The 14977-nt window shown below is 40.1% G+C and overlaps 1 protein-coding gene across 3 annotated transcripts in view; it reads right to left on the bottom strand.

The window, feature by feature from the left end:
- SORL1 (sortilin related receptor 1) overlaps nucleotides 1-14977 on the bottom strand; it is a 177232-nt gene that overhangs the window by 99557 nt on the left and 62698 nt on the right. For all 3 annotated transcript variants that reach the window (XM_039470514.2, XM_039470515.2, XM_039470516.2), the window contains exons 9-11: nucleotides 10360-10552; nucleotides 8527-8644; nucleotides 8284-8357 (exon numbers count right to left, since the gene is read on the bottom strand). In XM_039470514.2, the coding sequence (XP_039326448.2) occupies nucleotides 8284-8357; nucleotides 8527-8644; nucleotides 10360-10552 (385 nt within the window). The remainder of the gene's footprint in view (nucleotides 1-8283; nucleotides 8358-8526; nucleotides 8645-10359; nucleotides 10553-14977) is intronic.

The following is a 14977-nucleotide window of genomic DNA, read 5'->3' as shown; positions in this document are numbered from 1 at the left end:
TAGTATCTCAATTTTTTTCCCAAATGAAAAAGCAAGGGCTTAAGAGTAAAATGGCAGACTGTGAACAGCAGAGGTAGGACTCAAATCCAAATCTACGATTCTCACCAAACCATAATTAAAAATTAAGTAACTGAGGTCCCAGTTCTATTATGACAGTATTAGCCCTCTATAGCCCATCCTTCCTGCTAATTACAGCTGAAAACTCTGGACAAAATACAAAAAAACCCTCAACTATCAGTAGATGCTGAGAAGTAAACAAGCAAGCAGCTTGTGGAGATTTAAAACCTAGAGAGATTACCCACAGTCATGAATTTCCTGGTAAAGCTTTGCCCTAAGGGAAAGTCCCAGTCATGGGGTGCACCTGAGTCTCAGTCACAGCTAAAACTGCAATAGACCCTATTTCCCCCAAAGGAACCACGGAAAGGAGCCCGTGTAGTATAGGGAAAGTGTGGATGGAATCCCATAGCAGGGAGTATCAAAAAAGTAAATCCCCTAATTTTGTGTATGAACTTACAGAAGTCGCAGCCTAACCCCTGAACTGTACATGCATGAAACAGACACAAACCAGTATAACAAAGGTTTAGCAGACTGAACAGAGAGTTAAATTACCACCTACAGAAAGCAAGACAAAACTCAGGGTCAGAACCTAAACAGGCTGATTACATGTGGAAACAAAAATATATCACTATCCCTTAGAAGGCTTAATTTCATGAATTTCACTCACATGTGCACAACAGAAACCAAAATTACTTAACATACAGCATACAAACATCCATAAGATGTGTCCAATTCTCAAGGGAAAAGATAGTCAAAAGGTGCCAATCCCAAGTGACCCATATATTGAATTTATTTTTTTATTTTTTTAGTTTTTGAGACAGAGTCTCATTCTGTTGCCCAGACTAGAGTGCAGTGGTGTGATCTCAGCTTACTGCAACCTCTGCCTCCTGGGTTCAGGTGAGTCTCCTGCCTCATCCTCCCAACTAGCTGGGATTACAGGCATGCACCACCATGCCCAGCTAATTTTTATATTCTTAGAAGAGACCAGGTTTCACCATGTTAGTCAGACTGGACTCAAACTCCTGACCTCAAATGATCTGCCTGCCCCAGCCTCCCAAAGTGCTGGGATTACAGGCATAAGCCACCAGACCCAGCTGGAATTTTAAAATAGCTATTATAACCATGTTCCCTGAGGGCAAGAAAAACGTGAAATGAACGAAAGATAAGAATTCTCCCAGAGAAGCGAAAACAATTTTTAAAAAGAAACAAAACAAATTTTATAACAGAAAAATATAATGTCTGAAATAAGAAATTAACTGATGGGCTCAACATTAGAAAAGAAATGACAAAGAAATTAGTGAACTTCAAAGTAAATATAGATCTGTTGAAATTACCAATCTATCTGTATGTTCTGAAGGACATACAGGGGAAAAAAGATTGCCAAGAACAATGGGGAACAAGAACAATTAAGTCTAATATGTAACTGGAGTCCAAGAAGAGCAAGAGAAACGGATGGGGGCAGAAAAAAAATATTTGAAGAAATAATGGCTAAAAATTTCCCAAATTTGGTGAAAGATATATAGATTCAAAATCAGCATCTACTAGAGAAAAATGGCATGTTACACACAGGAGAATGATAGCTAAAATGAAAACACATTTCTCATCAGAACCCAGTGATACCAGAAAACAGAAGGCATCTTCAAAGAACTGGAAGAAAATTACTGTCAATCTAGACTTCTCTATCCAATAAACACACCCTTCAGGAATGAAGGTAAAATAGAAATTTTCAAATGAAGTTAAAACAAGAGAATTCATAGACAACAGATCTCTATAGGAAATGCTATAAGAATTTCTTTAGGCTGTAGGGAAATTTCCCATGGGTAAACAGAGTTTCCAGAATGAAGAGCAAGCAAGAGGGTGGTAAATGTCTGGTTAAATATTTAACTTCTTTGAAATTCATATGATAATTTAAAGCAAAACAAACATTGCATTGTGGGTTTTGTAATGTAAGTTGATGTTATACATATGAAAATAACATATAGGCAGGGGAGGAAAAAAGGAACTTATATGGTTAAAAGGGTTCTAAATTTTATGTTAAGTGCAATACCAACTCAAAGAAGACTATGAAAGATTAGATATGTATGTTGCAATCCTTAGAGAAACCACTAGAAATACACAGGTAAACCCCCCAAAAAATCTAAATAAAAGTAGAATAGTTAATGTATCTAGATAATACAAAAGGTGGGGGGGAGGAACAGAGGAATAATAAATAGGAGAGATGAAAGGAAAATAAATAAAATATTAGACCTAAATTCAAATATATCAATAATTCTATTAAATGTTAATGGCCTAAGCATTTCAGTTAAAAAGCAGAGCTTGGCAGAATGACTTTTAAAAAAGCAAGACCCTACTATACGTTGTCTGTAAGAACACTTTAAAGAACAAGGCATGGTAGCATGCGCCTTTAATTCCAGCTACTTGGCAGGATCACTTGAACACAGGAGTTCAAGACTAGCCTGTACAACACACAAGGCCCAACCTCAAAAAAGAGTGAGAGAGAGAAAAAAAAAACACTTAAAATATCAAGACATAGATGGGTTGAAAGTGAATGGATGTTTAGAAAAATGTACTGTTCAGGGCTGGGCACAGTGTCTCAAACGTGTAATCCCAGCACTTTGGGAGGCCAAGGCAAGCAGATCACTTGAGGTCAGGAGTTCAAGACCAGCCTAGCCAAAATGGTGAAACTCCGTGTCTATTAAAAATTCAAAAAATTAGGCCGGGCGTGGTGGCTCAAGCCTGTAATCCCGACCCTTTGGGAGGTCAAGGCGGGTGGATCACGAGGTCAAGAGATAGAGACCATCCTGGTCAACATGGTGAACCCCATCTCTACTAAAAATACAAAAAATTAGCTGGGCATGGTGGCACGTGCCTGTAATCCCAGCTACTCAGGAGGCTGAGGCAGGAGAATTGCCTGAACCCAGGAGGCGGAGGTTGCAGTGAGCCGAGATCGCGCCATTGCACTCCAGCCTGGGTAACAAGAGCGAAACTCCATCTCAAAAAATAAATAAATAAATAAATAATAAAATAAATAAATAAATAAAAGAGTACATTAAACATACTTTTAACTTAAAAATACTAAAAATACAACATATCTAAACATGTGGCATATAGCTAAATTAGTATTTAAAGGAAAACTTACAGCTTTAAATGCTTACATTAGAAAAGAAGATATAAAAACAATAACCTAAGGTCATATCTTAATAAGCGACAAAAAAAATAAATAAAGGAATAAATAATTTTTTTTTTTTTTTTGAGACGGAGTTTCGCTCTTGTTACCCAGGCTGGAGTGCAATGGCATGATCTCGGCTCACTGCAACCTCTGCCTCCTGGGTTCAGGCAATTCTCCTGCCTCAGCCTCCTGAGTAGCTGGGATTACAGGCAGGCGCCACCATGCCCAGCTAATTTTTTTGTATTTTTAGTAGAGATGGGGTTTCACCATGTTGACCAGGATGGTCTCGATCTCTTGACCTCGTGATCCACCCGCCTCAGCCTCCCAAAATGCTGGGATTACAGGCTTGAGCCACCGCGCCTGACCCAGGAAAAAATAATTTTAGAAAATCAACAAAACAGAAAACAGATAATAGAAAACCAACAGAGCCAAAAGCAGATTCTTTGGAAAGATCAACAGTATTGAAACACCTAAACTAAGAAAAAAATAGAGAAAATACACAATCACCAAGATCAGGAACGAAATCACCGAAGATCCAACAGACATTAAAAAGACAAAGAGAATATATAATTAATAGCATAAGGCTAAAAAATGTCACAACTTAGGTGAAGGGACAAATTTCTTGAAATACGCAACTCATCAAAATTAAACAAAAAGAAGAAAATCTGAATAGTCTTATAACAACCAAGGAAATGAAATCACTTATCAAAAAAATATTCCCAAAAAGAAACTTCATGGCCTGGACAGTTTCATTAGGGAATCACACAAGAAAAAATAACACTAAACTTTGTCCTAAAGAACAAGAAGAGGCGTCCATCACTCTGCTTATTTTATGATACTAGCCAAACCCTAATATCAAAACTTGAGAAAGATGTTTTTAAAAATTACAGACAAGTATCACAAATAACACAAAAATCTTTAACAAAATATTAGCAAATCAAATCTAGCTGCACATAAAAAAGATAATACATTATGACCAAGTAGAGTTTATCCTAGGAATTCCAGGTTGTTTTAATATTCAATAATTGATTAATGCAATATTTAACATATTACATAATAGAAAAAACATCATTTTAATAAATGTAAAAATAGTAATTGACAAAATCCAGTATCTGATTATGATAAAAAATACTCAGCAACTAGTAATAACAGGGAACTTCCCAAATGTTGATAAAGAAATCTACTGCTAACACCATAGTTAACGGTAAAAAGGCTGAATTATTTCCCCCAGAGAGAGAAAAAGGCAATGCCTATTTTCATTACTTCTATTCAACACTGTACAGAGGTCCTAGCTATTGTGATAAGAAGAATTAAAGAAATCAGAGCGGAGAAAATTGAGAAAAAGAGGGAAAGAGAAGAAGAAGAGAAAAAGGAAGAAGGAAGAATGAAAGAAGAAATATAAGACATTAAGATCAGAAAGGAAGTAATAAAACTGTCAATGGTATGAATGCTTACATAGAATCTAAAAACCTACTAGAACTAATGAATTACTTTAGCACGGTCACAGAAAACAAGATTAGTATTTTAAAAATCAATTGCATTCTTATATACTAGAATAAAAATTGGAAAATAAAATATTTACAGTAGTACAAAAAAACTAAAAATACCTAGGAATAAAGCTAATAAAAGATGTATAGGACTCTACATTGGAAACTACGAAGTACTAAGAGAAACTAAAGAAGAAATGAAAAAAGATTTACATTCATGGATCAGAAGAGTCAATAGTATCACCATGTCAACTCTCCTCCAAAGTGATCTATAAATTCAAAGCAATCATAATAAAAATCCCAGCAGATATCATTGAAATTGACAAGCGATTCTAAAATGTATAAGGAAATACAAAACCTACAATAATAAAAATGATTTTTGAAGTAACCAAAGTTGAAAGACCCTACTTGATCTCAACATTTGCTATAAGGCTTTGGAAATTAAGACAATTTGGTATTACTGAAAAGATAGATTAATGGAATAGAATAAAGTCTTGAAATTGATCCAATATTCCTAATATTGGCCCATATATGACCAACTGATTTTCAAACAGATACCAAGGCAATTCAGTGGGGGAGAGAGAAGTGTTTTCAATAAATGGTGCTAAATCAATTGGATCTCCATATAGAAAAAATGAGTATCTACCCACATATCATACAGAAGACCTGAATCCAGAATATATTGTTTAAAAAAAATTCCCCACAACTCAAAGAAGACAGACAACCCAATTATTAAAATTATTCTTTTAAATTTATTTATATAGCTATTAAGACAGGCTCTCACGCTGTTGCTCAGACTGGAATGCAGTGGCACAATCACAGCTCACTACATCTTCAACCACCAGGGCTCACATGACCCTCTGACCTCAGCCTCCTGAGTAGCTGGGACTACAGGCATGTGCCACTATGCCCAGCTGTTCTTATTTTTTGTAGAGATGAAGTCTCCCTATGTTGCTCATGGCTCAAGCAATCCTCCCACTTCAGCCTCCCAAAGTGCTGGGATTGTAGTCATGAGCCACTGTGCTGGACCAACCCAATTTTTTCAAAAAGGCAAAAGATTTGGGCAGACACTTCACAACCAGATTTTAAAATGACCAGTGAGCACATGAAAAGAAGCTCAACATCATTAATTGGAAAATGCCAATTAGAACTACAATGAGATATTACTACATGCTTATTAAAATGTCTAAAATTAAAAAGACTAATCACATCAAGTGTTGGCAAAGATGTGAAGCAATTAAAATTCTCACATACTGTTTGGTGTAAAGGTAAAAGAGACAATAATTTGGCAGTTCTTTAAAAAGTTAAACATATACTCCCCATGCTACCCAGCTATCCATTTCTAAGTATTTACCCTACAGAAATGAAAAAAAAAATATTTACATAAATGTTCACAACAGCTATATTTGTAATCAGCAAAACTGGAATGTTTATCAACAGATGAATGAATAAATAAGTTATGATATATCGCTACAATGGAACACGACTAGCAATTAAAAAGGAATGAATAACTGATACACAAAACAACTTGGATGAAACTCAAAATCATCGTGATGAGTGACAGAAGCCAGGCAAAAAGAGTATATACTGTGTGAGTTCACTTATCAAAATTCTAGAAAATGCCAATGAATAACCTATTCTAGAAAATGCCAATGAATAACAAAAGCAGACAAGGACTAGAGAGGAGAGTGGGATGGATTACCAAGGGGCACAAAGATACCTCGGGGAGGGTGATGAAAATGTTTGTTATCTTAATTGTGGTGACCGTAATTAATTCTGATCAAATTGTACACTTTATGTGCAGTGTACTGTGCCTTTATCTGCTGCAATAAAGTTTTTAAAGAAAAAAGCTAAAAATAAAAGAATAAAAATTATTTTAAAAAGAAAAAAGCACAAAAAAGGAATTCTGGGAATCAGAGAATTTATACAACTAATTAGGTGGAAAAAGAAAACTCGAATTATGATTATCAGTGCTCCAGGCAGCATTCTGTCCACTACAGCCTCTTCTTCTGCCACCACCTGCTTCCTCACACAGCCCAGATTGTCTCTCTAAAGTGAAGGCTGCCCATGGGGACTCAGATGCCCACTCACACAGATACACTCACAATCTTTTCATTCCCCCAGTCAGTTCTCTGCTATGTCCCAAAATAAGGTCTCTTGTGCACTGGCTGCTTCTTGGCAGACACAAGGCGCGTGTGGAGGGAGGCACTGACAGCTGCCCCAGTAATTGCCAGATGATACCACTTCACTGGAAGAGGAACAAGACACTGCTTTCTACCCAGAAGGAAATCACTTGCAGATGTGCAAATCCCAAATTGCACCAACAGCAGAAGGCACAAACCAACCACAGGCCTATTCGCAGAGAAGAGGATACACCATTTCCAAAGGAACGTCCAGCTCCACAAAAGGGGAAAGCAGCTGCTTAATCTTACCTTGGGAGCTGAACAAGGACAACCCAAAAATTCCCCTTCACACTGTCCACACTCTACGATGGCCTTAACAACCTCCTTCATCTGAACACATGTTTATGTTCACCACCATACGGTACACGGTGTCTGAGCCTCATCTCTCTCCTCAGAAGCGATGTTAAGCCCTGCCACAAGTGAGAGAAGGCTTGTGACAGGCCTCTGTGAACTGCAAGGTGCCAAACAAATGTTGGGTATTTTTATTACTGCTTTACACATTATCTATTAAAATATAAAAGTGAGCATGGTGCATACCCAGTAAAGAACCAGGCGGATGGGAGCTATGCCCACTAGCCCTTCTGAGAACTGCACATCACTCCTGACATGCTCCCCAGATGCTCGATGATGAGGTGCTCATCCTGTCAAGTGATCTGTTGAGTTTTACCCGGGGGCTCCTGGCATAATTAGTGGGTCACCCCTGAAAGCAACCCCTACAGAACAAGACCAAACAGACTTCCTTGGACTTAATAAATGATGGGAGGCTGATAAACTTACTTTTTTCACAACTTTGGAAATTCACTAATGCCCAACGATGAAGATCAATTAGCATTTTGGGACGAAGAATTGGTACAATCAGGATCAATACCAGTTCTACAACCTTAAGGTAAAAAAGTCTACTTCCACAGCACAGAATGAGATGAAAGCGTCCATACAACATAGCCCAGCAAGGACAGACTTCATTTCAACTTGAGTAATATAAAGAATAATAATAGAAATAGCCTGTTTCAGGCCTCATATCACTACTTTGTACAATTTGCTGATATGGGCAGCAAATATGCCTTAAGCCCCCACTCCACACCAGGTACCCTTACAGGTCCTAAGAATAAACAAGTCAGTAAAACAGACATTGTCTTTGCCCTCATAGAGCTCATAATCTTAGAACGTTTACTAAAATTCACACATTTGCAAAGGTCTGTTGTTAATTTAAAGTCACTGTAGATACAAATCAGAGGCTTCAGGTACCTTTCTTGATTGTATAGTCATATCTGGCATTGTTGGTCTCTGCCATGGGCCATTTGTGTCCCTGAAATGTCAAGGCACAGTCCACATTCTCACACACGCAGGAACCAGGGTGGAGGGGAGGGGGTTGGGGGAGGGGCCTGACCTCTCGCCACCTGGCTCCAGCACTGCTAGAGATGTACACATTGGTCTTGCTAGCCAAGTTCTTTCCCACTGAGCCTAAAATGCAAGAGAAATAATCATGTTTAATTTCAAGAATATGTCAGATAATCACCTTGCCCAGCCAAAAATTCTGAGTAGTATCTAGCAACTAAGAATGCCTTCAAGCCTTTGGCTGCACATCCCTAGACAGCTGAACCCCTTGTGAGAACAGGCAAGGCACACTTACCGGTGGCAATGATGAGACCCGGAGCTGACTCCTTGGACAGGATGGGCATTCTCCGGAGCTGGAGGTTGAGGAGTTGACTGAGGCGCTGAGCCAGATGAAGGGAACAGCCCTGGGAAAGCTAAACAATCCAAGTTCCAGGCAGTGTCAGCATGTGATACCATGCCTAGCACTCCCTGTAAACCCTGCAGCCTGCATGAGGGCAGCTGACATGGCCCAGAGGAAACCAGACTCACAGCCCAGCTGTCCCCACACACCCCTGGCATAGAGGATCATCTGAACCCACATAAATGTCCCATGGAAGAAGAGAACAACTAGAACTTAGAAAGGCCTTCTGAGACTCTCAGGGACTAACAATTAGAAATCAGTGTCAACTGAAGTAGATGGGAAAAATGTGTGTGACATCATCACATCCTGTCACTCAGAGATTCTCTCAAGTGACTTAGAACTAAAGAGAAATGAAATAATTTTGTCATATTCATTTTCTAAGTGAGAGATGTATTTCCAACATGATTCCAACAATTCTGTCATAAGAAAGAACAAGAATCAGAGGTCATAAATCTCATGAGTAAGCTCCCCTGATGTATAGTATATGATATACAAAAACCAAAGGATTAGCAATAAATATTTTCCTATGTATTTTACATTTGCACAAAGGTGTAGGTATACAGGGCAAGGCTTCAAGTGATTCAATCTGGCCTCCATCACTCATGTTCAGATTTTAGTAGCTCTGCAAGCAATCAGGACAAGACCTTTTGCCATATGGTCACGCTCAGTTCTCCCGCTCAGAAAATGCTTGCTCAATGCTACTCAGATGTGGCCAGGGTTCTGAACAGGAGAACTATATGCTTATGTGGTTGTGGTCAGGTAAAAATGGCAGCAAAGTTTGCTGGATTATTTGCTACCTATTTTTGTCACAGAAGGACCTCTAACAAGTATCTGTCTTGCTAGCGTCTCAGTTTGACCAATGAAAACTGGAACAAATTAGGTTGGGTCTCAAAGAAATATTTATTTGCTCACTCCCCTTTCTGACTCATGCTTCTCTCTGCCTGCAAGGAGGTCTATTCATTGAAGAGTTTCTGTATCCTCAGGCAATCAGACTTAACCATTCCTACACATTCCTTCTACCACCTCAACTCAGAAGAAAAAAACCAAAAGCTGATGAACTGTCCTCCACTTCATAAATAAACTGATCAGTCAGGGAAACAAAAGCTGAATTTTAATGATACCATTAATTCAATTTAACTGAAGCCTGACCCCCACAGCATGCTCAAAAACACCCAAGCCCCAACCACCCAAGATCTCACCAAGCTGCTGTAGAAGACACTACTGAGGGAAGAGGAAGCACCCAGATATTTGCCTATATCTACTTATAGGCTGCCTCTTTCCAAAATTAGATTTGATGTGGTAAGCCAAGACCCACTGCCAAACAGAGAAGAAAAACCAAGAAGTAAATTCTAGAGTAAGAGTCTCCAAAAGAACTTTCCAAAGGGCCACAGATGCAGCATATAGGGGAGTCCACATAGCCCACCACAGACAAATAAAATTCAAAAATCCAAAAGACCAAGTAATTGCCTAACTGAACAAGTAGCACTAAAATGAATACTACTTTTTTTTTTTTTTTGAGTTGCTTCTGTCCAGAAGTGGTAGTGAGACTTCAGAGCAGAGTTTGGAAACTACAAAGTAGCAACACAGATAAAAGTCTGTTCCATGTGATATTAATAAAATACTATGTGATCTTGTATTTTTTCAATAAATTCTAGACATAGGAAACTACCACAGAGCAGGGCTCTTTCCCTTATATTAAAAAGCAAAACAAGATTAAAGCATCGATACCTCACAATTGATTTTCTCTCCATATCCCGTGAAGGCTGGAGCCTGCAGAAATTCCCAGGTTCCCCCTTTGTCAAAGGTGATGACTGATCTCATGTTCTCCTCATTCATAGAACCATTAATCAGAGTAGCAATGTAGACTCCTTGCAATCCTTCCACTCGGTGGAAGTCAGCAAATGGCTCATTTGCAAAATACCTACAATAAGAAAATAAACAGCTATGAACCTGAATTGGTATTTGCTTTTTATTATAAATAATATAAAATTTGACCATTTAAAAAGTATACAATTTTGTGGCATTAGGCACATTGACAATATTGTGCAACGATCATTACTATCTAGTTCCATAACATTTCATCATTCCAGAAGGAAACCTCATACCCGCTGGCAGTCACTCTCCATTTCCTCTTCCTTTCCCAAGCCTGGAAACCACTCATCTGCTCCCTGTGTTTATGAATTGGCCTATCTGGATATTTCATAGAAATGGAATCTGCAATATGTGGTCTTTTGTATCTGGTTACTTTCGCTTAGCAGAATGCTTTCAAGGTTCATCCACATTCTAGCATGTTGTTATTACTTCACTCCCCCACTTTTTTTTTTTTTTTTTTTTGAGACAGGGTCTTACTATTGCCCAGACAGAAGTGCAGTTGTGTAATCATGGCTCACTGCAGCCTTGACCTCCCAGGCTCAGATGATCCTCCCACCTCAGCCTCCCAAGTAGCTTGGACAATAGGTATATGCCACTACACCCAGCTAATTCTTTTATTTTTTGGTAGAGATAGGGTTTTGCCATGTTGCCAAGACAGTATCGAACTCCTTAACTCAAGTGATCCACCTGCCTCAGTTTCTCAAACTGCCGGGATTACAGGCATGAGCCACCATGCCCAGCCAGATAATCTGCTATTTTTAAAAATCTATTTCTTGTCAATTTTTAGGGCCAAAAGGCTTATCTGATCAACAATTCCTAACAGGGGGTTTAGAACGATGAATGTAACATACAAAAGTTGACATGAGAATCACATCTATTACTTCACTATTGAAATTGACTCCAAATCCTCCAGTGAACCTTTAAAAACAGAAATCATTAAGTCAGACCTGGAAGACACCAATAACAGTGCTGAGGCTTAAAATTCAACCCAATCTGTAGCAACATAACTCTGGGTTACACAGTCCCTCTTTAGGTATTTACAACCTAATCGTCCAACACCCTGATCAGATGGAAGCCCACAGCATATTCTGTCAGAAGCTCAGCAGAACTGGTCTATTCCTTCCTAAAGAAACTGCACATACAGCAAGGATGACTTTAGAAAGCTTGGGGTTATATCTGCTAAGAGAATAAGTCCCTCCCAGGCTGTATCTTCTATGCTGATACCCTGATGCCATTGGAAAGTCGTTTTGTGCTAAAATGATACACAACACTACAAAATACAGCAGATCTCTGAGAAATTGTGACCATGGTTCATACATGGCTGTTAAGACTGGAAGCGTGCCCTTTATTTCAGGGGTTCTGAACCACCGGCTACACTTTAATAAAGCAGAGAAATCCTCCACTCCATCATCAGCCTCCACACAATCTCTTCAGCTGGATGGCTGCCCTGCCACCTCAGACAGAAAGACGAAAATGACAACCTCTGAGGCAGGAAAAGGAACACTAGGATCCTCCACAAAGCTGCTTCAGGCTGAGGGACTGAGCAGAATGCTGAATCAAATGCTGGAGTTGAGATCACATTCTCTGACATGTGGGTTTCCCTGAGTCTAGTTCAGTTATTTTTCAGGGGCTTCCTTAGGAACCAGCTTAAGGTCTCTTTCCCTCCTGCTCTCTGCTGATCTCTGCTCTACTTCACTGGTGGTTACCATCATAAACTCTGTCATCCCACGGGTTAGGGGCTTCTTCTGTGTATCGGGGAGGTCTGAATGCCTCTCATTTACATAAGCCCTGTTTCTTTCTCCGGTCAGATTCTTCACTTCCAAGCAGAAGCCTGTCTTCCTGTATCTCACATGCTCCTCCACCAGGAGTCCCAGCCCATCCTTTCCTTTCCCCCCCTTGACCTGCCCTGTAACAATTCGCCTCACCCTAAGTACTCTCTCAGAGTCTACTTTCTCCCATTTTGTCCTCATTGGCCCTCACCAGGGCACTTCTCCCCTTCTTCCCAGAGGACCCCAGGCCAAGGCTTGCCCAGCAGCTCACCAGGTCCCCTATAGCCCCACTCAGTGCAGAAGCCATGCCTTGGCAATACCCTCACCAATTGGGCCAGTGCTCCTCCCTAAGGTGCCCTCAAGGGCCTGGCATCTCCTCAGCACATCAGTTCCTCCAAAGCATCCTATATCTAGCTAGTGCTTTCCATGAGACTCTCACCTGGCACATCCCACCACTCGGATCACTGACACATCCCACCAAGGCCAGGGTCATTCCCTAGTAAGAGCTCTTTCTCCATTTCTCTAAGTAACTTAGAAGCAGTTTCCAGACACCACACTTTCCTATTCAGTTCAGAGGCTTGGCTCATTTCACATAGCAGCTTACTCTAAACCAGCTTGCCCACATGATGTGCTAATTCACCTTTACCCCATTTCATCTGGCCGAGATCGAGATGCAGATGACTAAACATCACTCAACTGAGTACATCAGAACCTCTCTAGCCTTGAGATAAAATCTGAGAAGAATGAGAAAACTGAGTGGGACACTGGTCTATGACTCTTGAAGTGAATCTACTTCCAGTTTCTTCACTAGACTGAGCATTCAGGCGGGGCGAGGCGGCCTTCATAACTCTGTAAAGGGCAATTGCTCTGGCTTCTAGACCGTCCCAGCATGAAACATTCACCCTGAATATCTGACAAATGAGGAAGATAAGAATATATTTAGCAAGTTGTGACTTTTCCACCCCATAGTCAGGGGCTTTCAATGGTGAAAACAAAAATTTAAAAGTCAGTGAAAGGTCTGAGGGATAATGATTCATTATTTTAGCTATTTTAAAAAGAAGAACATTATTCACCCATAAAAATGAATGAGGTGCTGATATATGGTACCCATGGATGAATCTTGAAAACATTATGCCAAGTAAAAGAAGCCAGACACAGAAGGTCACATATTATTGTATGATTCCATTTAGAGGAAACATCCTGTAAAATAGACAGAAATCAGATTGATAGGTGCCAGGTGCTGGGAGAAAGGGACAGTGGAGAGAAGTGGCTTAATGGGTATCGGGTTTTCTTTTGGAGAAATGAAAAGGCCATAAAATTAAACAGAGGTGGCGGTGCCACAACATTGTAAATGTACTGAATGTCACCGAATTGCCCACTTTAAAATGGTTAAGCTGATGTTATATACATTTCAACTCAATAAATAATTTTCTTTTGAGATGGAATCTCACTCTGTCACCCAGGCTGAAGTGTAGTGGTATGGTCTCGGCTCACTACAACCTCTGCTTCCTGGGTTCAAGCAAGTCTCCTGCTTCAGCGTCCCAGGAAAGCTGGGACTACAGGTATGTGCCAACAAGACCCGCTAATTTTTTGTATTTTTAGTAGAGACAGGGTTTCACTGTGTTAGCCAGGATGGACTCAATCTCCTGACCTCGTGATCCACCTGCCTCGGCCTCCCAAAATGCTGGGATTACAGGCATTAGCCACCACACCTGCCCAATAAATAATTTTTTAAATAAAAAATCACAAGAACCAGCCTGAAGGAGCTAGGATCTGCCACTGACCAAACCAGGACAAACTGAGCATCCAAATGAATCATGGCAGGAATGGTTTATAACACATTAAATAATAATTAATCCATGAGTCTATGTCAGGGGAGGAAAGAAATAAAAGCCGGGCACCTCCAAAAGAGAAGAAACAGGAAGTAGAAAAGCACTATCGGAGACCAGGTAGAGAGCTGGGCACGTGGATATCTAATAGGCCTCTCCAACCAGGTAAGTCCCAAACTAAGCTCATGATGTCCCCCGAATATTGTCCTTGGCCCAGCTCTCCCTGACTTCTTGTGCAGCCACCTCTTTACAAGCAGCAGGGGTGAAGCAACGACAGTCCCTTTATTCCTCCTTCTGTAATAACCCTCATCCCATCCATCAACAAATCCCATTGGTTCTACTCTTTCTTTCTTTTTTTTTTTTTTTTTGAGACAGCATCTCTCTATGTCGCCAAGACTAGAGTGCAGTGGCACCGTTTTGGCTCACTGCAACCTCCACCTTCCGGGTTCAAGAGATTCTTCTGCCTCAGCCTCCCAAGTAGCTGGGATTACAGATACATGCCACCACAACCAGCTAATTTTTGTATTTTTAGTAGAGCCGGGGTTTCATCATGTTGGTCAGACTGGTCTCGAACACCTGACCTCATGATCTGCCCACCTCAGCCTCCCAAAGTGCTGGGATTACAGGCATAAGCCACTGAGCCCAGCCTCTACTTTCAAAATACATTGAGGGTCTGACCATTTCCAACATCTCTAGTGCGATTGCCCTGGGTCCAGCCAACATCCATCCCTACTGGCCTGGATCTCCGCAATACTTTCACAACTAGTCTTTCTGTTTCCTACAGTAGTCAAATTCCCACACAACATTGAGGATAACTTCTGTAAAAGATAAGCCACATGCATGCTCACTTAAAATTATTTATAACACTATCCATTT

The sequence above is a fragment of the Saimiri boliviensis genome, chromosome 6, assembly GCF_048565385.1.
Source record: "Saimiri boliviensis isolate mSaiBol1 chromosome 6, mSaiBol1.pri, whole genome shotgun sequence".
In the NCBI taxonomy this organism is placed as follows: domain Eukaryota; kingdom Metazoa; phylum Chordata; class Mammalia; order Primates; family Cebidae; genus Saimiri; species Saimiri boliviensis.
Note: the sequence above shows the minus strand (reverse complement) of the source record. Positions and strands in the feature narration are given on the sequence as shown.